Raw genomic sequence first — 26,100 nt, 5'->3', positions numbered from 1 at the left:
GCTCCTTCTCCCACCAAACCTGTATCAAGGCACGGACTTGCAAACACGGCTAGCAACAGAGCGACGCGGCCTACACGGTAAAGGTTACGAGCAGGTAACCCCGCCATCCACGAGTGCCCCGGGGCCCCCGCCCCGGCCAGCGCCGTGCCGCAACGGCGACTCCCCCGGGGCCGCCGCCTCCCCGGCAGGAGCTGCGGGACGCGAGGAGAAGGCGGTGGTGAGAGGACTGTCCGGGCCCGCTACAGGAAGTAACGGCCAGTAACAGCCACTAACAGCTGCCAGGCCCCTCATAACGCTGCCAGCCGCCTCCTGCGCATGCGCAGTATCGCCCAGGCCGTTAACGCTATTCATGGCCCCCCAGCATTCCTCAGCCGTCCCCTAGGAGCATGCGCGTTCGGCGGGCACACCGATGCCTTCCGCCTGCGCCCCCCCCGCGCCAACCCCCGGCTCCCGCCACCGCGCATGCGCGTTCCCCGGCGGGGCGCCGCCGGCCCCGCCCCCGCGCCATGGGAGCCGCTGGCGGCGGGTGCGCGCGGGGGGCTGTTCCCCGCCCCACGTGACATGGGGGCGGGGACGGGAAGGGAAAGGTCAGTGGCGACGCCGGCGGAGGGGGAGCGGAAGGTCAGGGCGCCGCGGAGCGGAAGTGGGAGCCGGAGCCTCGTCCGCCATTGTGGGGAAGCGGAGCCCGGAGCAGGGGGGGGGGAAGCGGCGCTGCGTCCGGCTCCTTCCAGCGGGAACCCGATCGGCGGCGGCGAGCCCAGGCGGTAGCGGCGGCGACAATCAGGGCGGAGGAGGCGGCGAGCAGCGCGGCGTGCGGGCGAGCGGCCCCGGCGTGCGGAATCACTCGAGGCCCAGGCGGAGCGGAGCGAGGGGATCGCGGCTCCCCGTGAAGAATGTCAGCCACCAGCGTCGACCAGGTACCGGCCGCGGGGCAGGGGAACCGCTCCCTGCCCGTTCCTCTTCCCTAGCCCGTCATTAGCCCTGGCGGGGGGGGTGGCGGCGGCCGGGCGGCCACCTGCACCTTCCCTCGCCGCCGGGGCGGCGCGGTTCGCGGCCTTCTCTCTCCTTTCCTCCCTCTCTCCCTTCCCGCCGCCATGGGGAGCGGCGATCCGTCGGCTCTGGTGGCGCCCGGGATGGCGGGCCCCTTTCCCAGCCCCTATTTATAACCGCTGATCCGCGCCAGAACCGCTCCGCCTCCCCGCCCGCAGGGCCCCGCCGGCGCTCGGCCCCGCGCCTGCCGCCCCGCCGCCCCGCCGGCTCGGCCCCTTTGTGTGTGTACCCGTCCCGCAAGCGAGCCCTCTCCGGCCGAGCTCCTCTGGGCTCCCGTTGCCTCTCTCCGCTTCGGCAGCGCCTGGGTGCCGGGCTCCCCGCGGCGCCCGGCTCCCTCCCCTCGCCCCTGCGCATCTCCGAGTCTCTCCGGCTCCTGCTCACCGCATCCCTTCTCTTCGTGCTTTTCCCTCTCCTCACCCGCTTCTTCTCCCTTCGGGCCTCTTGTTTCTCCTCCTTCCCCCGCGGACTCCGCTTGTACCGGCTGTTCTCCTCTATTTTCCCCCCTGCGCTGTGCTGCACTTTTTTTAAGTCGGTTCTTCACGGAGCTTAGAGTTTGATAGGTTTTATCATCGCTAGGCCGTTGCTGGCCTATCTTTTTGCCTGGAAGCTCTTCTGTCTTGGTCTCTGCTTCCTCCGTGGGCCTTTGCCACTCCCCAGAAGTTTTGGCCCTGCAGTCTCCTGCCCCCTTTTTATTTTTTCTCACTGTGCCTTTAATGTTTTGTTTCTTTTGTCTGTGTGCATGCTCTCCAGTTTCCTTTTATGCACTTATTTCTAGCTCAGTGATCTCTTAGCTCTTCATTGCTCTGTCCTCCACGAAGGCTGCTTCTTCCCAACTTTTTTTACTTCCATGTCTTTTACTGGTCTCTGCATGCTTTTGTGTCTGGATTAGATTTGTCCCAAGAGATGAAGTGGTTGGGGTTTTTAAGGTTACAGAGATTTTTCTCTGGTTTTGGGAGAGGGAGGTGACTAACCAGTGCAGCTTTAGACGGACCAGTGTTAAACAGTCTTAGGATAACTCAGACAGATGCATGTAAAAGCAAGATGGAGGTGGGTGCCTCCTAAACTTTCAAACCTCTGAATACTGAGTTTTTCAGGACTAAAAATTGTTAGAGTGATGGAGCCTGGAGACCCACTCATGCTTGGTTGAATGTATGTGAGAAGATGAATTAGATTTTCATGGCCTAGCATTTGTTGTTCTAAGCTATTTTGTTTTGCTGTAGAGGAATTAAGGGTACTGCAACTTGTACTGCTACAGTGATTCTTAGTGCATGACAGATTAACAGTGTTTTGTAGTGACTAATCCTAAAAAAACCCCATAAAATACAAAAATCCTCCTCTAAGGTATTATTTCCTTGTGTGAAAGCTTCATACGGACTGTATCATTTTCTCAGTGTAACTGGCTAGACGAGGAATGCACAACTCATATTTTAGCTTACGATATCACTGTATGTTCCTTTGTATCTAAAAAGCAAGGCATTGTAGGTTATTCTCTGATAAGTACCCATCAGTCAACTTAAAAGATGACATATGATAATGAAGTTTTAATGAAGTTCTAGTACTGGCAGTAATCTTAGGCTACTAACTTTCTTTGTTGTTTTACTCTATGCTTTTTTTATTGCTTGTATTTGGGGGGGGCAGTCAAAATTCATTTGTTCAGGTTTTCAACACCATTTAAGCTTCGCATACTATAAAAGACTAGATTATTTCAATGTTTTTTGGTGAAATTCAATTTTAAAATAATTTTGGGGTTTTTAAGTAATATTTTATATAATGCAGTATTATTATAATAGTATGCATTTTATTAATATTTTAAACTGATACTTAAGTTCAAAAGAGCAGAATTGGCAAATAAATGGAATTACTCTGAAGTAAACATTAGAGGATTCTAACTGAACTTGTTTTGCTTTTTTTCCCATTTTCCTATATACAGAGACCTAAAGGACAGGGAAATAAAGGTAAGTTGATTCTTTGTACTTCTGTATAAATATCTAATGTTGCTGTTTATGGAGGTTAATGTGTCTTCAGACAATTGTGGGAAGAGAATGTTGCTATAGGATATCTTTTACTTCTGAGCAAGATGACAGGAAATTGCGTGCCAGAATATTATTCCCAGCAATTTTACTGTGGCACAGCAGTACATCAGTTTAAAATGTTTTATTTTGCAAATGAAAATTAATGTCAGAAGTTGGACGATAACATAGCTATTTCTTTTTAGCTGATTTTGTGATATGCTCGTATAATCTCTTTAGCGGTATACCTTGGGCCTTTCTTGCAGTGAATAGAATCATTGTACTCGAATCATCAGGAAGAATCTTTTGAACAGCTTCCTTAGCTTGCGAGACAACAGCCACGTGACTATTTAGTTACTCATATCTGTGAGCAGAACACATCACCTTCCTTATTCTCAGAAATTTTGTGGGTTTTTCTCTTCATTTTAGCATCAGTATAGAATATTCTCTCGGTGTTTGTAGGCCTTCTGCTTTTCTACTTTTTTCATGTTTCTGTCAACATCTTATTTTTTAAATACTGTACTCAGTGTGGTTTCTTCTCTCCCACAGAAACAAGGAACTAACTACTTTAATATTATTCTCTATAGAATTCTTGGCAAGCCTGTCATAAACAGCATCTCAGATTATATCTTGCAACAACATCTCAGATTATATCTTGCCATTTATTTCTAGTCTGGAATTTGTTGTCTTTGGTATAAAGACTTAATATTCTATTTGGGAATTCTTTTTGCCTAATCAGTATGCGTGTGCCCATTTAATTATTAGGTGCTCAGCAAGCTGAGCTATAGAACAGCATGCACACAGCTACCTTTGTGTGTTAGTATGCTTATTTCTTCATGCAGATAAGAAACTTTTTTTTTTAAGCTCTCTGCCCCCCGCTGTTCATTATCTGAACTAATCTGATTGTTCTCTGTGAAGTGCCATTTAATGTTATCTGCAGCGTACTTATTCTATTATTCTGTCTACGTGCAGATTATCTGCTTCGTATTACATATATCATTTACAAGGTGGCACATGGTTCCTGAATCTTGCTAAATTTGGCCTGTTCCTTTTAATTTCTGTGCATTCAGAGAAAAATGAACTTCGGTTTACATCCTCAGACCTTCTCACTTTGGTCATTCTAGAATACTTGTTCTCTCATATTCTAATACTTCTACTTTTTTTTCCCCCAAACTGGAGCTTTTAACTGTTTCTTTGTGGCTTTGAAATAGTTTGTGTTTATACCTTCCATGTTGCCTTTAAATGAGAAGAAAAGTCAGATACATTTTTGCAAGTAGTTTGTGGCGTCATGTCCTTTGAATTAGCATATCCCAGTTTTGGTGAGGTTATCAAGATGCATCTATTAGAGAATCATAGGAGCAGTTTTTGAACTATACTCCATATATATGAATTGGAGTGGAAGTATTAAGCATTTCTATTGGTGTGTTACGTTGCAGCTTGTTTAATAGTGAAAATGCACGAGTCAGCTTTAATTTAACTTATTTATGTTGGCATGTTTGTGTGCTCTATAATTTGTAAATGCTGCAGAATGTTTGAATCAAAACACATTTCTTAGTTTGCTATGTAAGGAAAAGATTTTTCCATTTCTGAACTTGGATTTTTATGGAGTGCATCCTTTTAAATAATGGATACGTGTTATGTATTCTTTTGGTGAAAATATGGCCTACATGAAAACTGTAGTGAAACAAAACAATAATTTCCTCCATTCCCTTGAATTATTTGGTATAATATCTATTTAATTAAACTAAGTTATGATTTAGATTAAAAGGCTAGGAGATTGAAGATGGTAGCACAGTGTAGCACGAGTAGTTGACTTTGGGTTACAGGCTTCTTCAAGAGTATAAATTCAGTATCAGCAATCCTTACTGACCACATGTTAGCAGACAGTAATCTTTTTCAGGCATCGTGATAGGTCCCAGCTTAAAGGAGCTTCAAGTGAAGATGTGATACTGAGTTAACAGCTAATCTGAAGTTGTTTCTGTGTGTAAGAGTAATAACGTTAAAGAGGATGGTGGAAAGGTTACTGTCCGCATGGCTGGTAGAGCACATGAGAGAATGTGAGTAGTATAAGGGGTGTAAGCATGGAAATAGAGTATTTTTTCATATTAAAAAAAAGTATTAGATCTGCAAAATTGTATTGGGAGGTAGCTGATTTGTATTGTCTAGTAAAATGTTTTGGATGCTTTATTCTAGCTGATTATAAATTGGTGCACTGCACTGTTTTCCCTTGACCAGAATTTGTGGGATTGAAGTTGTAGTGTGTAGAACAGTACTATCCACCTGTTGTTTCAGATATTAATGTTGGTATTTCAGAGACTTGAATGAGTAAGTTATCGTGTCTTCCAAGCTTTTTCTTATTCTAGTTGTCAGCTACTTACAGTTGACATAAAACATCAGAACTGACATCAATCAAATGATGTCTTATAGTGGGGTGGTGGTGGGGGAGATGTGCATTCCTGAAACTTTTTCCCCCTTTTGTTTGTTGTGCCAGTGTATCACACCTGTGATAGAAAAGTGCTGACTTTTGTTTACATATACATGTATATAATTTTTTGGTTTTGTAGAGGGTTTAAATGTAAGCCTTAGGTTTAAAACAAGAAGGAGATGTGAGTTTCTTTTAGTATTTATTCTCCATGCTAATCAAGGTATAACAGCTTCTTCTAATGAAAGATTTATTCTTGTGCCTTTGGCCGTCATTTATGCATTTTGCATGTGGTTTTTCAAAGGATAGTAGCAATTAAAAGAATGTGAACTTTAAGTTCCTTTATTTGATGAGTTGTTTCTTTCCAATATCTAATTACATTGTATGTTTTCACAGTGTTTGCAGAAGTATATGGTATTTTCAGAGTTGGATTGATACAGATATTTTTAGTAACTGAAGATTAGTTTCAATTAGTGTTCTTCATCACTGCCCTGTTTAGTTGGAACACTTAATATGAGATTTTGGGAATGAGGCATGCATCTTAATCTGTTTGCTCTTGTTAAATGTGTGTGTGGGTTACATTCTTCATTATTAACACATTATGTAAAGTTAGAATGAAAAGCCGAAGAAACAGAATTCTAGTGATGCTATTTCGCTGGGAAATGTATATATTTACTAGGAAGGATGTCAGTGTAGAACTATTTTGTGTCACTGACTTAAGATCTCAATACAGAATGAATAAGAAAGAAAATACATTTACAAGAATATTCTATGTTTGTTGTAAATGGCAGACCAAAAATAATTCTGTCTTAAGTGACCTTTAGATACCTCTGAAACAATAAACACAGCAGATGCACGTTTTATGAAGATTAGCTGTCAGTATGAGGAGATTAATTTTGATAGGATTCTAGTCTTGACATGCAGCTGTTTATTCCTTTATTTGCGGTTGCATGCTTTTAAGAAACTTGTATGCTGCCGTCTATGTTTTTCATTATAACAGAATTGTATTTGAGAATTGTGCTCTCCGTACTATTTGGTTAAGCCTTTGTCTATGCCACATCCATCGCTTAGGATTTTGAGGCTCATTCCCTGTGTGACTGGGCCAAATATAAAAAGGAAGACAGTGTTCCAGCTCGTTAATATGTTACCATTGTGTGTAAATTCAGGATGATTAATGACCTCTACTGAAACTATTTATGGGAAAAAAAAACCCCAACACCTAGTGTTAATTTAAATTTGGTATTTAATGAGAAAGACTGTTCTACGAAGTCTTAAAACACATTTTGTTCACAATTGTTGATCATATTTGGCTGCAGCTAGTATACAAACACACTGTGACAGTTTGTAATAACTGGTGTCAGGTGTTCGGACTTTTAAAACTTCAAGAAGATATTCAAAACATGAGTTGCTTTCTTCCTTCCTGGATATTTGCTTTGAAAAAAAATCTTCTGTTGTTTTGTGTTCAATCATGAATTTTTATCTCTCTTCACTGATGTCTGAAGTTAATAATTTTTTTCCAGAATTTTGGTTATTCCTTGTGATTATATCTATTCCTTTGTCATTTTTTTCAGCTAGTTTCATTCCCCAAAGGCAGTTTGTTTTAGAGGTGTTAAATTCAAATGTGGAAAAAAATAAAATAAAATTGAAGGGCCTTGGTCCAGGCACCACTTGGTTTGCAACATGAACTTTGGGTGACAAAACCCTCACCCCAATGAAACAGAGAAAACCCCACTCTTAAACACTAACTCCAACAAAGTTGAAGGTTTAGTTACATGGTTGTATATACTTTTCAGAAGCTTTTGCTAAAAGAAGGAAACCACAGAGTCAGCTCCTAACTCAGTGTCTCCAGCTGTCAGAAAATCTGCTGTTTTGTTGTAACTTCTGCTGGCATGGTTTTTCATGGTTTCTCTGCATCTTACTGATCGCTCTAAAACCTTTTTTTTTTTTTTTTTTTTTTTAACTGAACCTATTTGGGAAATAACCAAAAATTGCATTCAGAAAAGCAGTGATTTGTTTTTGAGAAGAGATTTTCATCTTCAAGTTGTATAATGGCAAATTGCTGGTTTGAGTACCTGTTCTGCTTTGCACCATGGGGAAACAGTGGAACTTAGTAGAAATTTGTGCAATTTGACTTTGTTTGAATAGTAGCCTGGGGGAGGGTAGAGAGACACTTCAAGTAATTTGGGAAGCTGGAAAATCCCAGGTAGGTGTAATGCCTTAGATAAAAATTAAAGTTAATAAGAGGCCAAGAAGAGCAGGTAGGAAGAGATTCCAGCATATAGTGGCACATATGTTGGGAAAGGATTGTAATCACCCTTGGGGACTTTAGCTCTTGTTTCTGTCTTGCTTTGTCCCCTCAGAGCTTCAGAGATGCTATTAATGCAGTACAGTACAAAAGTTACACAGGAAATACAGAATTAACTGGCTGAATAGGGGTGCCCTTCATGGTTGTCTTGGTGGGTAACTGCCTTTCTTCCTGGCAGGAGAAAGCTGTATGTTGCAACTTTCCCTGAACCTATTGAATATGTCTGATCTGGTTGGTCTGCACATTTGCACTTAGTCAGGTAGTTCTGGAAACGCTGGATTTACTGCCTGTGCAAATCAGGTGTGCCTATAGTTTTTCCTCTGTGAAACTCAGGAAAGAATAGTCAGGAGTAGTCTGCTCTGGTTGTCTGCAGAGATCTGGTTGGGATCATCAACAGAATGAGCTTTTTTCTTAAAACTGAACAAGGTGGTGCTTAACAATAATATGTTCAGTCTCAACAAAGCACAAGTAGAAGTATTTCAATGTACAGGTGATCAAGAAATGTTATCTAGATTAAAAGAGCATCATAAATCTTCCAGAGAGTATACCTAATGCAGATTTACTTTTAGTTTCAGTACAAAACGGTTCGATTCATCAAAAGGATGCAGTAAATGATGATGATTTTGAGCCATATCTAAGTAGTCAGACAAATCAGGTAAGTGAACATTGTTTACAATCTTAAAGTTAAATTTGGAATTCAACTGACTTCCAGACTTCACTAATTTTTGGACGGTATTTCTTAGCATTATTGCTTGCCTGAATATCCATTGAAATATAATTTTATATTGTATCTTGTGTTATCATACGATATCTTAAACAGGTAAAGTCATCTTAATAATTGCAGAAATGATTTGGTTAAAAAGCATGTTGTGATGTCTCCTACTCTTGTGCTTGTGCTCTGACTTCAGAAAGATGCAGTTACAAGAAGCTTGAGGAAAAAACAAACCCAAAAACCAAAACACAAACCACAAAACAAACCCCCACACCCTAAATATACAATGAAATCATCACATATTCAATGCAGTTCAAAACAATAGTTTCTTTGAGAAAATATTAGCTGCTTGGGCGTGATTTTCTTTTGAAGATGGTAGAAGTAACTCGCAGTTGATGGCATAATAAATTGAAGCGTAATATTACTCCAACTTAGTATAACTGATCTCCAAGAAAGTAATGACTTATTTTTCAGAGCTGTGAATTGTCTCTGTAGTCAAAAGTTAATATTCATTATGTTAAGTTTGTAAGTTGTAGTGGTCTTGAGAGAGGGAGAAAGTGCAAATTATTAAAAGGCTTTGAGAATTTTCCTTGCCTTCCCATTTTTTTTTTTTTTTTTTTTCAAATAATACAATGTTAAGGAGGCATCAGCTAGAGGATGATAGTGTGCATTTTCTTCCCCAGAACAACATCCGAAGTCATATCTGGGTAGTCCTTCAGATGTCTTGGAGCTTTATCGTCTCAAGAAATAAATGCTGTGATTTCCCAGGAGTCTTGGAAGTGGAATTTGAATTTAGCTAGCAAACTTTGTTCTGCTAGAACACAGATTGTATTTAATGCCCATTCTCAGTAGTGTGGAAATGTTATGATTTGATTGTTGTTCCTCCTAAAACAAACAGGCATCCTTTTCACTATAATGTTCTGGCAGGTGTCTCCAATTAGAAGTGACAAATTTGACAAAAAACTAAGAATACCAAAACTTCAAATCATAGTTGCAGTTGTTTGTTTTTTCTTGATACTGTTGATGTGGAAGCATTTAAGCCTAGCTCAGTAACTGAAAAAAAAAAGATAATATATTACAAAAAAATGGATCTCTTTAGTGCTTTGAAAAGATCTTATGAGGAAAAAATGGTCGCATCTAACAGATACCTTGTTCATCTTTAACATTGGGAGGACTGGTGGAAGTTACAAATGCATTCATACAATCCTTAGAAATGTTTTGGACTGTATTACAGGTTTTGTTTTTTTTTTTTTTTTTTTTTTTTTTTTTGCCCTGAGCTTAATTGTCTATATTGCTGACTTCTGTTTTATTTTCTTGCAGAGTAACAGCTATCCACCAATGTCAGACCCATATATGCCTAGTTATTATGCTCCATCCATTGGATTCCCATACTCTTTAGGCGAAGCAGCATGGTCAACTGCAGGCGACCCTCCAATGCCATACTTGACAACTTATGGACAGATGAGTAATGGTGAACACCATTACATACCTGATGGTGTATTTAGTCAACCTGGGGCATTAGGAAATACCCCTCCATTTCTTGGGCAGCATGGATTTAATTTTTTTCCTGGGAATGCAGACTTCTCTACATGGGGGACAAGTGGATCTCAGGGACAATCAACGCAAAGCTCTGCTTACAGCAGCAGCTATGGCTATCCGCCTAGTTCTCTTGGGAGAGCCATAGCAGATGGACAGGCTGGATTTGGCAGTGATACTCTGAGCAAGGTGCCTGGGATTAGCAGCATTGAGCAAGGCATGACCGGACTGAAAATTGGTGGAGATATGACGGCTGCTGTAACAAAAACTGTAGGTTCAGCTCTGAGCAGTACAGGTATGACAAGCATTGCAGCAAACAGCGTGCCCCCAGTTAGCAGTTCAGCGCCTAAACCAACCTCATGGGCTGCCATTGCAAGGAAGCCTGCTAAACCTCAACCGAAACTCAAGCCTAAAGGTAATGTGGGCATTGGGGGCCCTGCTGTGCCGCCACCACCTATAAAACACAACATGAATATTGGAACTTGGGATGACAAAGGGTCAGTGGTAAAAGCACCCCCAGCCCAACCAGTACTGCCTCCTCAGACTATAATCCAGCAGCCTCAGCCATTAATTCAACCACCGCCACTGGTGCAAAGCCAACTGCCTCAACAGCAGCCTCAGCCACAGCAACCACAACAGCAACAAGGACCTCAGCAGCAGGCCCAGCCTCACCAGTTGCAGCAGCAACAGCTGCAAAACCGCTGGGTAGCTCCTCGTAATAGGGGTGTAGGCTTCAGCCAGAACAATGGAGCTGGTAGTGAGAACTTTGGTTTAGGTGTTGTATCCGTCAGCTCCTCACCTTCTGGTGTGGAAGTGCACCCAGTGCTGGAGAAACTAAAGGCCATAAACAACTACAATCCCAAAGACTTCGATTGGAATCTGAAGAATGGACGTGTGTTTATAATCAAAAGTTATTCAGAGGACGATATTCACCGCTCCATTAAGTACTCTATCTGGTGTAGTACTGAACATGGTAATAAGCGCTTGGATGCTGCTTACCGTTCCCTGAATGGAAAAGGCCCACTCTATTTACTCTTCAGTGTGAATGGCAGTGGACACTTTTGTGGAGTGGCTGAGATGAAGTCTGTTGTGGACTACAATGCATATGCTGGTGTCTGGTCTCAGGATAAGTGGAAGGGGAAGTTTGATGTCAAATGGATCTTTGTCAAAGACGTTCCCAATAACCAACTGCGGCATATTCGCTTGGAAAACAATGACAACAAACCGGTTACCAATTCGAGGGACACTCAAGAGGTACCCCTAGAAAAAGCCAAGCAAGTGCTTAAAATAATTGCTACTTTCAAGCATACCACCTCAATCTTTGATGACTTTGCACATTATGAGAAGCGTCAAGAGGAGGAGGAAGCCATGCGTAGGGTAAGAAATCAATGTCATTACAGTAGCTTTCCTGTTTTTTCTGGTTTTGGAAGCCTTGTTTTTCAGACAACTGGAATTTCTGTTTGTGAGTGAATCAGAAAGTGGTGCTTTTCACCCAGGGTGTCTGTACTTGGTATAACTGGCTCTTAATGAAAAGGTTTAAGTTCTTGTAACTTGTTTTGTTAACACAGGCATGTGTTTAACCACAATGGTAAGGTAGGCTTGCATAAGCGGACTTCTGACATGTTTTGCTCTTCAAAGTAAGCAGAAACTGAATTGAGTGTGTTATCCGTAACTGAAGACTTCTAGTTTAGATTTTTAAGGTTTCTGGTTGTCGCAAAAGGGACCTGAAATAACAGGAGAAGCTTACTTTATTTAACATAACATTTCAATTCAAATTCTGCTTTGATGAAATGTTAACAGCACGACTACTGTGAAAAGCAAGCTTTCCCTTTGATTCAGTTTCTTTTGTACAGCTGTGAAACACAGAAGTGATATGGTGATGACTTGTAGAGTGTTAGGATAATTTTTTGGACATTTCTGATAGTGCGTTTCCTAAAAAAAAAAAACCAAAAAAACCCCCAAAAAACAAAAACAAAACAAAAAACCCAAGTAATGTTTAGTTCATTTCTGCGAAGAACAATATACCTATGATAAATCCATAGAGAAACCTTTATTTTTAGAGGTATTTCAGAAAACCAGACAAGGGAAAAAAGCCATTTTAATTTAAGCCGTTCTGTAGTACTTGTCTACTTTGTCTTGTGTGTACTCTCCCTACTAGTAACAGTTGTGTTCACCTTTGGCCACAATATTTCCTTTTGCTATATTTATTTTCTTTCCAGGCTTGCTAGTAACTGTAAATGATTTGTTTCGTGGTTAGCAACATTTCAGGAACTATCGTACCAGTCAGATGATAAGCAAGTATTCAGAAATGGGAGTCTGCATCAATGCAGTTTGGTAGTGCTGTCCACTCATCCTGTCACACCACCTACTGTATAAAAAAAAAATCCCAAAAGTCTAGAGTTTATGCTAATTAGAGGCTGTGTGGGATATGAAGTCCTGAATTTGCTCACTTCTTAAAGCTGCCACAATTCTGGCTGCGTAAGAATTTCACCTGCTTTACAACCTCCTTACTTCTCTTAGGTTTCTAGTACTGCGGTGGTTCCACCCCTCTTGTGTGTTCCTAATCCTTCAACACAAATGTTGGATCTCCTATAGACCAGTGTTGTGCATGACCAAAATCAATTTTGTAGTTTTATTGCACAGCTCTGCAATAAATTATTACATTGGTAGTTTTTTATTGTTTGGAGGCAAAATGAATATCCTAGTTGGGCATGTAACACGTTCGAATTATTATTTTTTTTTTTTCCTAAAAGGAAAATGGAATATGCCCTAAATCGGTATTGTTACTCCCTTGCCATCTCGATGATGGGAGGATGGGCTGCATTCTTAACTAATAGTGAATGTAAGGGGAAAACTGACTTTTTCAGGCTTTAGTACAACTTCACTGTGATTTTTTTTTTTTTTTTGGGGGGGGGAGGGTTTAATGTTTCAGAAGGACCAAGGTTATCATGGTTTTTTGTAGCCTTTGTGTTTCAGTATTTTCTTAATTTTTGACGTCTTAAGACAGTTCACAAATAACTGGTTTGCCTCAAAAGTATCTACTTTTGTGAAAAAAAACTTACCAAAGGAGTCACAATTTAGACATGCCCTGGCAACTCGGGAAGATAATGTGTTTTGTTTGTGGTTTTGTTCTCTCTGTAGTAGATGAAAGCCATGAAATGTAATGGAGAGGAGGAACACAGATTATTGGTAGTGTTTCTATGTATGCTAAACTTAAAATTCAGAGTACTAAATTCAGCATTTTGTAGATCTGTAACTAGATGACTGTGATTATGCATATTTGCGTAATAAAGTAACATTACTGTTTCCTTTAATATCTTCAGGGAAACGTACAGTATCTGTATGACTCAAGTACCGAGCTCTGCATTTCTCTGTTAAGTTACCTTTCCCCATGCTATTGAGAGAAAACATACTTGTCAAGATACTCGCATAGTAGGCACTGATTCTTCTACAGCATCGTACAAATTGATTTTTGTGACAAATTATAAAAAATGACTTTAGAACTGCATATCCAGTTATGAGGTTTTCTCTTTGTAGGTGGATTTGAGATATGCCTTAAGCAAATTAATATGTACTTAAAATACAAGAAGTCCAAATTAAACTAATGACAGCTACTGAGGATTCATCTTTATCATTCACTTATGATTGAGTGCTGACTCTAGACCTCTAGGTTTCTTCTTTTATCACACAGCGTACAAAGAACCTGTCCTTAAATTGTAAACATACCACTGTTAACTCTCTTATGATTCAAGAATAGTTTGGAAATGCAACAATTAGTATTGTAAGCTCTGGTTTATGGTTAATTAAGTAATCCGTTATTACCTAGTGCCAGCTAGGCTTTTATGGAGCTGTATTTAAATTACTGCACTTTATACTGCCAGTAGAACTGTGTAAATTAAGTTCATGCCCATTTTCTGTGGCAGCTGTGGCAATCACGTTGTTTCCAGTGTTTCTGTCATGAAAAATGTGCTTATTGTTGATAATAAAATATTAAATGCATCAAGCAGCAGTAGTCATTTACATGTTCCTTAAAGTTCAGTTAATGTTTTGTTGTTGCATAGGTGGTAACAAACTTTCATACAGCCAGTGATCTAATCATAGAATTGCTAGGGTTGGAAGGGACCTAGTAAACAGCATGTGATTTATGGATTTAATTTACTTTATAACTGTTCATCATTCCAGCTAACTTATTGTAAAATAATTGGTTGTAAAAGTTTAATCTTAACAACTCAGGGGGATCAATAATTAATTTCCAATATGACCTAGCAGTATGTTTTATTAAAATATGGCAGTATACTTATGAAAGTGCAATGAGTAGTCTGTGATTAACATGAAACTTAAGTAACTTTGCCATTTTGATAAAGGTTACTTGCAAATGACTATGTATAGTCTCTTTAAGCATAAATATTAGAACTCTAGTGTCTATCACTATTTGATGTGACCCAGGTGTGGGTAAGGTTGGGGTTGGAAACAAATTTGTGCAGTAATCATTCATACTTTTCTTAAGGCTCAGGTTTCAGTTTCCTATTTTAAACATACAAGTGCTGTGATCTTTCACCAAAGCAGCAAAGAAATCAGCGATGTTTTTATGAATTCTGTCAGTAGTATACTGAAATAATCTGAAATTGCATTAGTCCTTAGTTTGAACTGCTGCTTTGTGGTGTAAACGTGCATATTTGTGTGCCAGTTATTTAAAAATGTATTTGATTGTCTTTCAACAGAAAGCGGTAACAATAAGATTTAAAAAAAATGGAAATGGAACAGAATTCTTAAAATATGCAATTTAATAGTATGTAATTACATTAGGAAAATAGAAGATATTGAAAAGAAAAAAAAAATCTGTATTAGTAGCTATGTGCCTGATCTTCAGTAAATATATGGTTCAAAATTAAATGTGTGTCTGATTAAAAATGCAGTTGTTGGAAGATTACAACTTCCTTATGCTCAGATGGTGGCTTGTTAACCTGCAATTACCTGTTGTCCTAGGATGACTTTTGGTGCTTTTTAGTGCAGAATTCTACTTCTGTAGCATATAATGGAAAAAAGGATCATGGTTCCACGTAACTGGAGAATGCTTTAGATGGTTTTCTTATTGAGGTAGTTCAGAAAAATATTTTTTATCCATGGGAGAAGATAGAGGAATGCAGTGTATTTGTGTAAATCTAATTTGCATTTGGAATTTTTACTTTTCAGGAAGCCTTAATGGCAGGTAAATAAGTATTGAAAATGTTCTACTATGTATCTTGTAATAGGAATGCTGATAATAGCTAAAACTTTCTGACTCTCAACAGGAGTAATTTCACTCCCCCCACCCCCATTCTGATACTAATGTAACTTCTGTTTCTCTGATAATTGGGTCATAATCAGGCTGCAGTGTTAAGCAGTGTAACTCCTTTTGGCTCCAGCACACTGCTGACTTTGTGCTTGATTTGGTATTTCTGAGATATTGCAGGTCATGTGTCTGTTTTAAGAAAAAAACAATATGATCAGAAAGTAGGAAACAGAAGATACGTTTTAGCTCCCTTGCTGATCGTGAGATGAGTATGTACCCCTGGTTTCAGGCGAAGAGATTATTTGGAGCTAGAATAATTTTAGACATATACTGATCCAGAATTTTCGTCCTATGATGGTGTGCTTATTTACCGTGTCTTCATTTGCTTTTGCATCTTTAGTCTTCTGGAGACACTTAAAAATGACCTGCAAGTTCTCTTGTTATAGACACATGGATTAGAAATGTCCCTGTTTTCTGCGCGCTTGGTAGGGTCAATTGTTTCTGTTCAGAGATAGCGCTCAGAATTTAGTAGAGGATGGGGGCAGTGTAGAGAGGTCTCAATGTTAAGGTATGGCATCATATCGAGTGACTGTGTAAGAGTTTGAGTAGTGGCGTGGCCTGCCTTGCTCTAGTAAGAAACAAGATGCTGCAACAAGCAAAGTACAATATTGGACTGTTGAATGAAAGAGATGGAATGTAATTAAACTCCCAGGCAGTCTTAGTTTATAGCGGCACTTGCATGGATCTTGTCAGGTTTTTCTTTTTGGTTTGAAATTCCTACCTGAAAAATCAACCCTATGGAGTCCTTTTTACTGAGTGGATTTAAATTCTATGACTCTGGGACTTGAAAGACCAATTTCCCCTGTAAAATAGGGACCCCTATTGGAAAAGCTAGGAATATCAACCAAATGGTTTACCTTAGTGCTCAAGAGGCCAGTCATTTTGGGAATCTATTTCTTTAGTGCTGTTAAATATGAAGGTAGGTGCCTAAGACAAGAGTTCAAACTTGAATTGAGCTGGATCTGTGACAGCTCTACCTCTTCTAAATGCTGTATCTTTAAGTTGTAATTTTGAAAGCAAAGGGGTAATTCTAAATCTTCTTTCAGAGCAAAAGCAGAACCTTGAGTATACATGAATAGCTGTTAAAATTCACACGACGGTCTTCTGCTTCCTGCTACATCTCCTCAGATTGCATTGCTCTGTTAAGAACGAATTGACTAGAACACTGGTGCTTTTCATGCAGTTTTCAGGGAAGAAATATGCCTGCATATTGCAAGGAAGTCGCAACCTGTGTGACTCCCCACACAGTACTTCAGCCTTGCTTCATTGATCCATGCCACAGATGGGCTAGTTAGCACAAACTTGAGTGAAGATTGCAGGTGGTGCTTTGCTGGAAAAAATGGCACTTTAAAACCGTACAGATCTTGCATATCTAATCAGGCTGTTTCTGTAGATTTTGAACTAGGGTTGCTTGTATTGAGATTGATTGACTTTAACCTTGAGATTCATCCAGTTGAAATGATATGTTACAAGAATTCGTATCAGATGATGAGCTGTTTGAGCCCAGTTCTTTGTGAGCACCTTTTCAGAGGTCTGGTAGTGTACCTAATATTGACAGGTAATTAAAATTATTGTTTTGCTTCTGTACCTAGGGGTTATAGTCAGTTGTGAAAAAGTAAACATAAATTTACGTGTTTGCTGCACTTTCATGTAGAATATAATGAGCCACCAAGATAAAATAAGTTCATGTTTCCTCATGGCAGACTGGAGTTTGACTTACACATGTGCAAAGAGCACAAGTGGTGAGGCTTAAAGAAAAATTGTCCGAGAAATTCTTCCTCAGTGTGTTTTGTAGGCCCTGCAGTGGATGTCACTTCCCTTCCAAGGCTACTATGGATTCCTTAGCAGAGCAATTAAATAAGATCTTCTTGTTGTTGCCCATGGGCATCTGAGAAAAATTAACAAAGGTGCTCCTTTTGCTGGGACAGCGATCATCACTGAATGCAGTTTCCATAAATGTAGTTAAAAGCTATCTGTTGTCAGTCTTCAAAAGCTGGCGTTATACTGTGAGTATTGTTAACAAACAATAATGAGGATCTGGAAGCTTTTTTTTTAAACTTTTTAATGAACTTGCTAAAATGGCTGTCTTGTAGCTAATTAAAATCTGATATTTCAATGTGTAACGATGTACAGCACTGAAAGGAAGCACTTGCTACTTGTAGTTAAATTGGCCAATCCGTCACTGAAAGTATCCACCTGGGAAAACAAGACTGGAAGGGCTTTCCTGGCTCATGGAGTTCAAGGTTGGTTTCTGCAGAGCCTTTCCTCATTATGTGTTATCATATGGTATCTTTAAAGCAGTTAAGTTTCTTTCCCCACCTCTGCCTTCTGAATGTTCGTACCCTGTTATTTAGTGTATGTGGAGTTTCAGGTGTGGATTAAGTTCTTACTGCCTTTATCGTTACCATAGTAAAATAGTATGGTCTGTCCATGTTCCACTAAGAATGTATCTGCTCAAGTTTATATTTATTTCCCTTTTTACTGTAGCTTGTTCACATTTTTACTGATGCTAAGTATATTTCAGAGATTGATATAAGTAAAATGCCATCAAAACTAATAGGAAGAATAAATTAAAAGTTTAGGTCTTGTAGCTTTTCAGACTTTCTTAATATTTATATGCTTGAAAGACTTATTTACTGTCTAGAGTTCAAATGATCTGCAGCAGCAGGATCTCAGATGAATATTAATTCATAAGTCTTACCAGGAGAAGGAACTTCTCTGGAGTTGTAAAACCTTGTTTGACTTCATATGTTGACTGACTTTTTTTTTTTAAGTTTGTGCCTTGTAGTTTTCATGTTGGGATAAGGAATAGGAGAAAATGACTGTTTAGGGAGAGGATGGCATCTCCACAGGAAAAATTTCTAGCTCCATGTAAGGCTTTTAGAGATCCTTCCCATCTGATCCTTCCCAGAATTCCCAGAAGTGCTTCTCAGAAAAATGCACTTGACTATTTTTATCTGGTTTTGAGGTAATCTCTGTCTTCAGTAGATTTACCCTCTTTAGTTTGAAATTCAAGAGTGAGAAGTTAAAAAGGACCTTTATTTTACACAAGTTTAAGGTTTCAGTAATGTAGTTTATGTTAACAGCCAATGAGATCCTGGTCATAATGGAGTAAACTATTTCTAGCATTTTTCAGTTTTCTCAGTAATGTTTTTCATTGTGGTTCTCAAGGAGTAAGGTCAGTGTTTATGCTGTCATAGCTGTGATGGTCACCGGGGTGCAATAAACTGCAGATTATGGCTGATGCCATTAGTAAATGAGATTTCATGAACTTTGCTGTGGCTTCTGCTCACCACCTCTACAGCTGTCCGTTCTGCCTCTGCCAGGTGTTTCTGCCCCCGCAGTGGAGTTGGCAGAGGAGATGTTCACAGAATGCAGTCTGACATGTTAGCTTACACTGCAGATGAGCAAGGCTTTTAAGCTGAAGATTAAATCGCAGTTTGCAGTGAAGCAACTAAGATGTGCTACACATTCCCCTCTGAAGCTGCTGTGAGAATGCTACCTCTTGGGACGGTTTTAGGCTTCAACATTTTAAACATTGCAGTAAGATGCACAAGTTTGGCAAAATTCTGGGGTTTTTTTTTTTTGCAAGGATAGCTGATTGTGTTGGAGGTGAGCATGTGTGAGAACTATCTGCGATTTACTTGTGCAAGTTTGCAACCCTTTCAAAACGGACACCTTGAAATGCTTACACTCGCAACTGCTGTAAAAAAGCAAAAGCCCTTCTTTCAGGTCTGCCTTCCCTCACCTTGAGCTTCAGTTTGTGAGATCTTAGGGGGGGAAAAAATAGAGCTGAGGACTGTAGTAGCTTGCTGTCGTTAGGCTACTGTTTACATTTTTGTTACTAAAAATTAGGTTTTTTCATTTCCCTTCTTTTTGACAAAAAAAATCCAGAAGTCAGTGTTGTGTGCATCTCAGTACTTTCAAGTCTGATCAGGAAACGTTTTTTGTGGCTTTAAATTTTGAAATTTTGATCGCATAGGGATTTCGTTAAATCTGAGGATAAATTATATTGCAGCTACTTCTCAGCACAGGATCATTCAATTAATGCCCTGAATTTAGAGAACTGAAATTTGGAAGTAAGTCAGCCTCACAGTTCAGACCAAGTTAATTCCATATTTTTGTTTGCACTAGATTGATGCATGTTTCTGAGGCCCACGTGTTTTTAGGTTCACTTTCATTTGGTTTTGTTGGTTTGTGTAGAAAGTTGTTTGCATGGTCTGCAGCTGGCAGGTACCCTTAACCAGCTGATGCATTCCCACATTGTCCTAATCCAAATGGTACTTAATTTCCACGTCCTGCTCATTAACTCCCCCTAAAGCCAGGTAACCTCACCCTGACAAGTTTTGAAGTGAAGCTGGCCTTTGGCAGGGAACTTAAATTGACTGGAGAAGCTTTTTATCCAGGAGCATCGCAAGAGATGTGGCGAATGTTTTGCTCATCTGAATGAAAGGAATGAGAGAGATGTTGGGTGAAAGGGAACTGTAGTGGAATCCAGTTGGTGCGCTGGAAGCTTCCTCTGCTCTGATGGTGGAAACCTGCTGGGGATAAAGCCTTCTGATCGTTTGTCTATAATCACTGTTTATACAAAAACCATCAATCAAACAAAAGCCACTCAAAAAAACAGAAGAGGAATACTTTTTGAGGCAGGAAAAGGCAGTGGTAGTGAGTGTGATCTGACTTAGAGCTGGGGGGGGGAAGGTTTAGTTTGCTTTTGAGTGTAATACCACTACCTGTGTTTTGAATAAATAGGGTTGTCTAACTCTGTCCGTTTTGCTGTACAGAGTCCCAAATGTCACTGATACAAATACCTGAAGAATGTACTGTTCACTTGCGTTGAAAAATGTCAAGTTTGTATGTCTGCTTTAAGTACTTAAATATAAATGTAGTAATACATAACTTTGAGACTACAGGAAAGGTGTGCTGGTGTTTTGAAGCCTTTTTCATCTGTAGAATTAAATATGGACTTAATTTGTAACACCTCGTCTGTTTCGTCCCTTGGAAGCAGGTAGTCAGGATATCGTTTCCTCTCTACTTTGAATTTTTGTGAACTTAAATGCATTTTGAGTTCAAGGTCTGTCAGTTTACCGTGCAGCAGTTTGCAACGCAGAGAGAGGTTTTCTAGGCAGCTTGGCTCAGTGGTTACATAGGTAATACTTCCAAATGATCAGGAACTGATGATTTTATTTGTATGTAGGTAGTATTTAAAATTGTGAAAATACTGATATTTCATAATTTAACATCACAGTTTCATAGGCTACTGCGTAATACCTCATTAGTGTTTTTCAGCACTCTGTGCAGTTCTTTCAGTTGAAATCTGCTAATACTAGAGGAATAATCTGAGATGTGCGTGAGCAGGCTATTTTTGAATGCCTTACATGCATAGTGAGGCATGAGGCCAGTGATGATCTGCTTTCAGCCTAGACATGCATTGTTAACATATCAGTTTGTATTAATGACCGATACTATCAATCTCACGTTTTAAAACCAGTATCTTACTATGAATATATTACTCACGTCTCTTTTGAACGAGGAAAAAATGATTTCAAGCAGAATAGTGCGAGTATCGCTCTCGCTTTAAGTGTACTGAAGTTCTGCCCTTGAGAATGTACAATCTTAGCTACAGAGCTGCTGGGACCGGGAGCTGCTTATTGTGAGCAAGAACTCTGTGCGAGCTTTACTTTTTTGGTGTTCCTCTTGAAGCAACTCAGAGGTCTGTCTTGGAGAGGACTACTAGATCATCAGCTGTACTCTAACCACCAGTATAAATGTTATGTATCCTCTTCTTTCATCAGAGTGTCTCTTTGGCCGAATTTATTTCGGGCTCATATGCCAATTTACGCTTTTCCTAAAGAGTTTCTAGCATAATAAAATTTCAGCGTGATATCAGATAGAGTGGTTTTGAAATCATTGTTAAAATGCCTCCTGCTTTATTTTGGTTTTCCCTGCTATGTTTATGATCTTTTTATAACATGCTGTGTAATGCAATAATAATAAAAATACTGTAATTGAGGCGGTTTATTCTCTTTTAAATGGGGGAGCGTGTTTTAAACCATTTATATGATGTGCTCAGTTGTACTTATTAAGAAAGGAAATGCTATTGTAAGATAAAAATGTTAGTTTCTTAAAAGTCAAACTACAGTGTCTTTTTATAGTCTAGAACATACGTAATGAAGGCAACAACATATAGTTTATTGATTTATTTTTTTAATTCTTTTCCTAGAGGTAGTCATAATGCCTAAGAGTATGTTTATCTTTAACAAAGTAGAGAAAATGAAAGATGATGATAAAGCACTGAAAATCTTTACTCTGTTAGACTTGTAATACAGAGGAAGAATTTGTTAGTCTCTGACAGAGATACAGTGCAATTAGTATTTTAGCCCTTAACCATATAAATTTGTTTATCATTGTTTATATTGCACAGATGACATTACACACTTTTTTCCTTTATACCAAACGCAACGTCTTGCACTGCTGTGAGGGCTTTGAGGTGAATATGGTCTTGACTGCAACTCAGGCTTGTATTCAGGTGGGGTTTTTTCCCAGCCATTCCTACCTCAATGGTTTTGCATTTCCATTTTGTTATTTAAAAGTAATTAATTTCTAAAAAAAGAATGGATGGGGGTTTTTAAATTCTTTTTCCCATTAAGAAGAGCACTGCATTTCCCATTAAGAGCATTGCATTTGTATGGAGGAGGAGGGCCAACCTGTTTCTTTACCTCTTGATCTTAGCACATTGAAACATTTTATTATAGTGGGCTTTGAGCGAGATACCTGGATCTTTACTTTTTCAGAGATAGAATGGATGGAGAGTAGAATATTTAAATACTCATGCAGAACATTTTGACAAGTTAAGCAGAAGATTTAGGGTACCTCTTTCTTGCCTTGTTTGTAGGTCCCTTGGTGTCCTTACTCAGTTCACTTGTGCAATGTATTTTATTGGAGGTGATTTAAAAATAACATTATAAAACCTTTTATTTTTGATAGCTGTTTTTTTGGAACATATTTGCCTTTTAGCTTGATGTATACTTCTGTGTTTCTTTTTAAGAAGTTGACTTGAACTAGATATTTCATATTCATGAAAAAAGTGAACCTTTTTCCTTGAAAGCTTGTTGCATGATTTAGAGAAATTGGAAGCAATGCAACTGCTCTAATAAGAGTAAAGTAGACAATGTTGAACTGTGTGTATTAACATGATTTTTCCTTTCTGTTTTTTTTTGTTTGTTTGTTTTTTTTCAGGAGAGAAATAGAAACAAACAATAACTATATGGAGATGTCCTGCTAGAATTACAACACTAATGATGTAGACTCTGGAAATGCCTAATATGTCTAAGAAGACGTTATTAAAGCTTTTTTCTGCTTAAGGTGACATCTTTGAACACTTTAACACAAAATTGACTCTTCTTGTAATGGTTCTCATCAGTGCATCTGCCCTTATACTCTCTCACCAAACACACTTGAGAACTGTACCTTCGTCAAGCACTTTCTGTCCTGAAGCTTTTACCAGTATCTGCTGTCTTTTGTATTTATGCATCCTAGCTAAGGCACAGGAGACCGAACGAATGCAAGGATTCATTAACTCTTTGAATTTGTTAAATACTAACATTTAACCATTAGAAGTGGTTCAATGATGTGAGATTCACATTGCTTCAACTTAATTTTTTTCTTTGTTGTAGTTTTTTTTAATTGTCAGTTTTTAGCTATTCAACAGATTAAATGCAAATCATGCCATATTTAGTCCTGGAGTAAAACTCAAGTCTAAATGTTCATGTGAAAATTATTGTAGTAATCTTTTAATATGGCAAAGCAACTTTAAGCTGCAGTTTAGCCAAATGAAACGTAACATAAAATTATATTAGAATGACATTTCCCTTGTTTCAAACTGTTTGGTGTAAGAGAATATTAATATGCAGCTTGGTGGACACCACCAGTTAATGCACATTTCTTTATTTTTTTTTCTGTAACATGTATACTGAAAAAAGTGCATTTGTCTGAGGAACTTGTTTGTTTGCTACCACTCAATGAATCTCAGTTTTGAGTAAATGTACCTCAGTCTAAATCAGACTTTTTATGACCTTTATAACTACATTTAAAATAATCTTTAATTCCTATTTCTGGGTGTTTGCAAGCCTGACAGATTGCTATCATGAAAGTGAAAATTTACTCCTCTAGGTGATTCACTAGCTAAATAAACATAATTCTTGTTTAGCAAGCATATACTCTGTTTCTCAAATTTTTTTTTGTTTCATTGTCCCAACATTCAGGTGTTTCTTCCCCTATTCAAAAATGTTTTGAGAAAAATGCTTTGATCCATGGAGGTGACATATTCATAGCCATGTTAACGTGATTTTTGTTAGAACCATGCAACAAGAATTTTAGAATATGTATTAAACTGAGTAATTCTATACTAGTTTTTAACTTCTAAAAATTATATCTTTTGTTTCAGTTTATATAGCAACAACACATTCTATCTGCTGGAAGAGAATATTAAAAAAAATGTTAAGCGGGTGTATTGACTGTACAAAATACTGAACAGCCTGTACCAAACTCCAGGGATAGCTTTCTCTTTTTAGAACGGCAATGTAGAAGTCAGATATGTTATAGCTTAAAATAGCAATACCACATATTATTTGAACATGTCTCATGTCTTACTGTCCAACACAGATGTTTATATTGTGTTTGAATCCTACATTTACACATTTTGGCAATCAAAGTTCTGGAGCTTAAGCGTTCAAGGTTTGTTTTGAATACAGACTGTTTTGCTATATTTTACTTTCTCTCTTCTTAAGCTCCTTGCACTCTTTCTAACTTTGCAAACACAAAAAGTTCAGTACACAGTTATTTCTTGCTTATTATTTAAAATACTGTTTGAGACTGCGGAGTAGCAGATATGAATCTTAATTTTTACTGCCAGTTTTCTGGAAGCTCAAAAGGGAAGCCACTCCCATATTTTGAGAAAAGAAGCAATCTCAGTTAGATGCAGATGTGTAACAAATAGCAAGTGGAGTAAGGGAGGGATAAGCAAAGTGCATATTGTAGAGGAGACTAGGAGATGAAGGTTTCAAGCCCAAACCCCATGAAATTTGGCTTCAGCCCAAAAATTGCTGCTTCCATGCATTTCTGTTTCTTGCTAACAGGTTTTATAGCTATTTGTTTCCCTCTGTTGGCTGATTTATGGATTACTGCCTATTGTTCCGGCTGTCATTGATCAGTTGAAGTGGCAAAGGTCAATGTTGTGAGTCCAAAGAATGTAGTCCTTCTGATGATCCTTCAAGGGATCAGCATGTTTCTGCTTCTTTGTTACAAAAATATCTTATGAAAATGCACAGAAGTTTCCAGATAAAAGAAACCTGCTGTTAGAGTCAGGCATTCAGGAATTGATTGCATGTGCAACCTCAGTTTGCTTCCACTGCAATATTCATATTTTTGCGGGCTTTGTTAATATTTCCTGCTTTACCCCTTGCCTCTCTTATTCTAATAGCATGAGCATTGCTCTTGGATTGAATCAGGTTTAGTATAAAGTGGGTTCATCACTCTGCTGAAGACTTTGAAAGCTTGGAAAATGAGACAGGATTGTGAGAGAAGGAGGTGATCACATTTAGAGAGCTGTGACAGTTCTTATGCTGTTCCAGGATTGTTAGCAAATCTACAAATAGAGTTTCATTGCTGATGGTGTTAGTCATGTTGCGACCGATTTGCCGACTGCTGAGAGTTTAGTATGCGCAGATGAAATTAAAAGGAATTTTATGTGCATATAAAGTACTGTAAAAATAGTATATAACATTGTAAAATCAGCTATGGAGTGCTGTACTAGTTAATGGACATGTGAAACTTCTAGCCTTCACCTTCCTTATGCACGAGTTCTTTTCCTCCAGAAAGAAAAGGAATGGTGCTTAATATCTCAAATAAATGTAGAAATACATTTTTTTGTCTGATTTTTCAATACAGTGAAGTTGTTGTAATGGCTGCTTGCTAACTTGCTAATGGAGGAGTCAGTGGAACCCCTTTTCTATTCCTAATGCCTCCTCCTTTTTGTCAGCATTTATTGTCCTGTGACCCATACTGAGCCAGTTCAAGACACTTTCTGCTGGTAAAATGGTCTGAGCTGTTCTCTGAGGTTAGATGTTTAGAAGGGAGATGGTGGGAGGGGAAAGAAGGAGATTTGTCCTTTCAGAAGCAGGTACCCACTGTTGAATAGGCTTAGCTGCACTATAACTACACACCTATGGGTTGGTGAACCAGAGCTGCAGCAGACTGTTTAAAACTGGAAAAGGCTCCCCAAGGAAAAAAAAAATCAATTCTGTGTTCAGTGTAAGATTTTGGTGGTGTACAGTGAGATATGATGTTATCAGACACATTTAGCGATACCAGGAAGAAGGAAGAAATAACGAATATTTTCCATTTTGACTACTCTTTCTGCTTTGAAGAGACCTGAGAATTAATGTAGAAAAGTTATTGCTGAAAGGCTCGTCCTACCAACAGAAGTGGTGCAAATTAAAGTTGTATGAGTTTTGCTAACCTTTGAGTGTCTCTTGACTTTGTAACATCAGCATCTTTAACATAGGTTTTTCTGGTGTTTGACTTTGACAAGAAATAATTCCTGTCAGTTGAATGCTCAAGTTGCTGGCTTAAGGAAAACACGGGCATTACTTTATTTTGAGGGACTTGGATTGGGGAAAAAACTCGATATTCACAACTAGACAAATTTCACTGCTTCGTGTCTTTTGCTATTCT

General features: G+C 39.0%; 1 protein-coding gene across 2 annotated transcripts; it reads left to right on the top strand.

Moving 5' to 3' along the window:
• Positions 1–580: 580 nt before the first annotated feature.
• Positions 581–23,581, top strand: YTHDF3 (YTH N6-methyladenosine RNA binding protein F3). 2 transcript variants are annotated; one of them, XM_054190317.1, is made up of 5 exons: positions 581–917; positions 2,981–3,005; positions 8,356–8,441; positions 9,819–11,411; positions 22,606–23,581. In XM_054190317.1, exons 1-5 carry the CDS (start codon positions 894–896, stop codon positions 22,627–22,629), a joined length of 1,752 nt encoding a protein of 583 aa, XP_054046292.1. In that variant the 5' UTR covers positions 581–893; the 3' UTR covers positions 22,630–23,581. The 2 variants fall into 2 exon arrangements, with proteins under 2 accessions (XP_054046292.1, XP_054046293.1); XM_054190318.1 differs by lacking the exon at positions 8,356–8,441.
• The last annotated feature ends 2,519 nt before the right edge of the window (positions 23,582–26,100 follow it).

Source organism: Rissa tridactyla, chromosome 2 (genome assembly GCF_028500815.1).
Source record: "Rissa tridactyla isolate bRisTri1 chromosome 2, bRisTri1.patW.cur.20221130, whole genome shotgun sequence".
NCBI lineage: Eukaryota > Metazoa > Chordata > Aves > Charadriiformes > Laridae > Rissa > Rissa tridactyla.
This window is presented reverse-complemented; position numbering and strand designations above follow the sequence as displayed.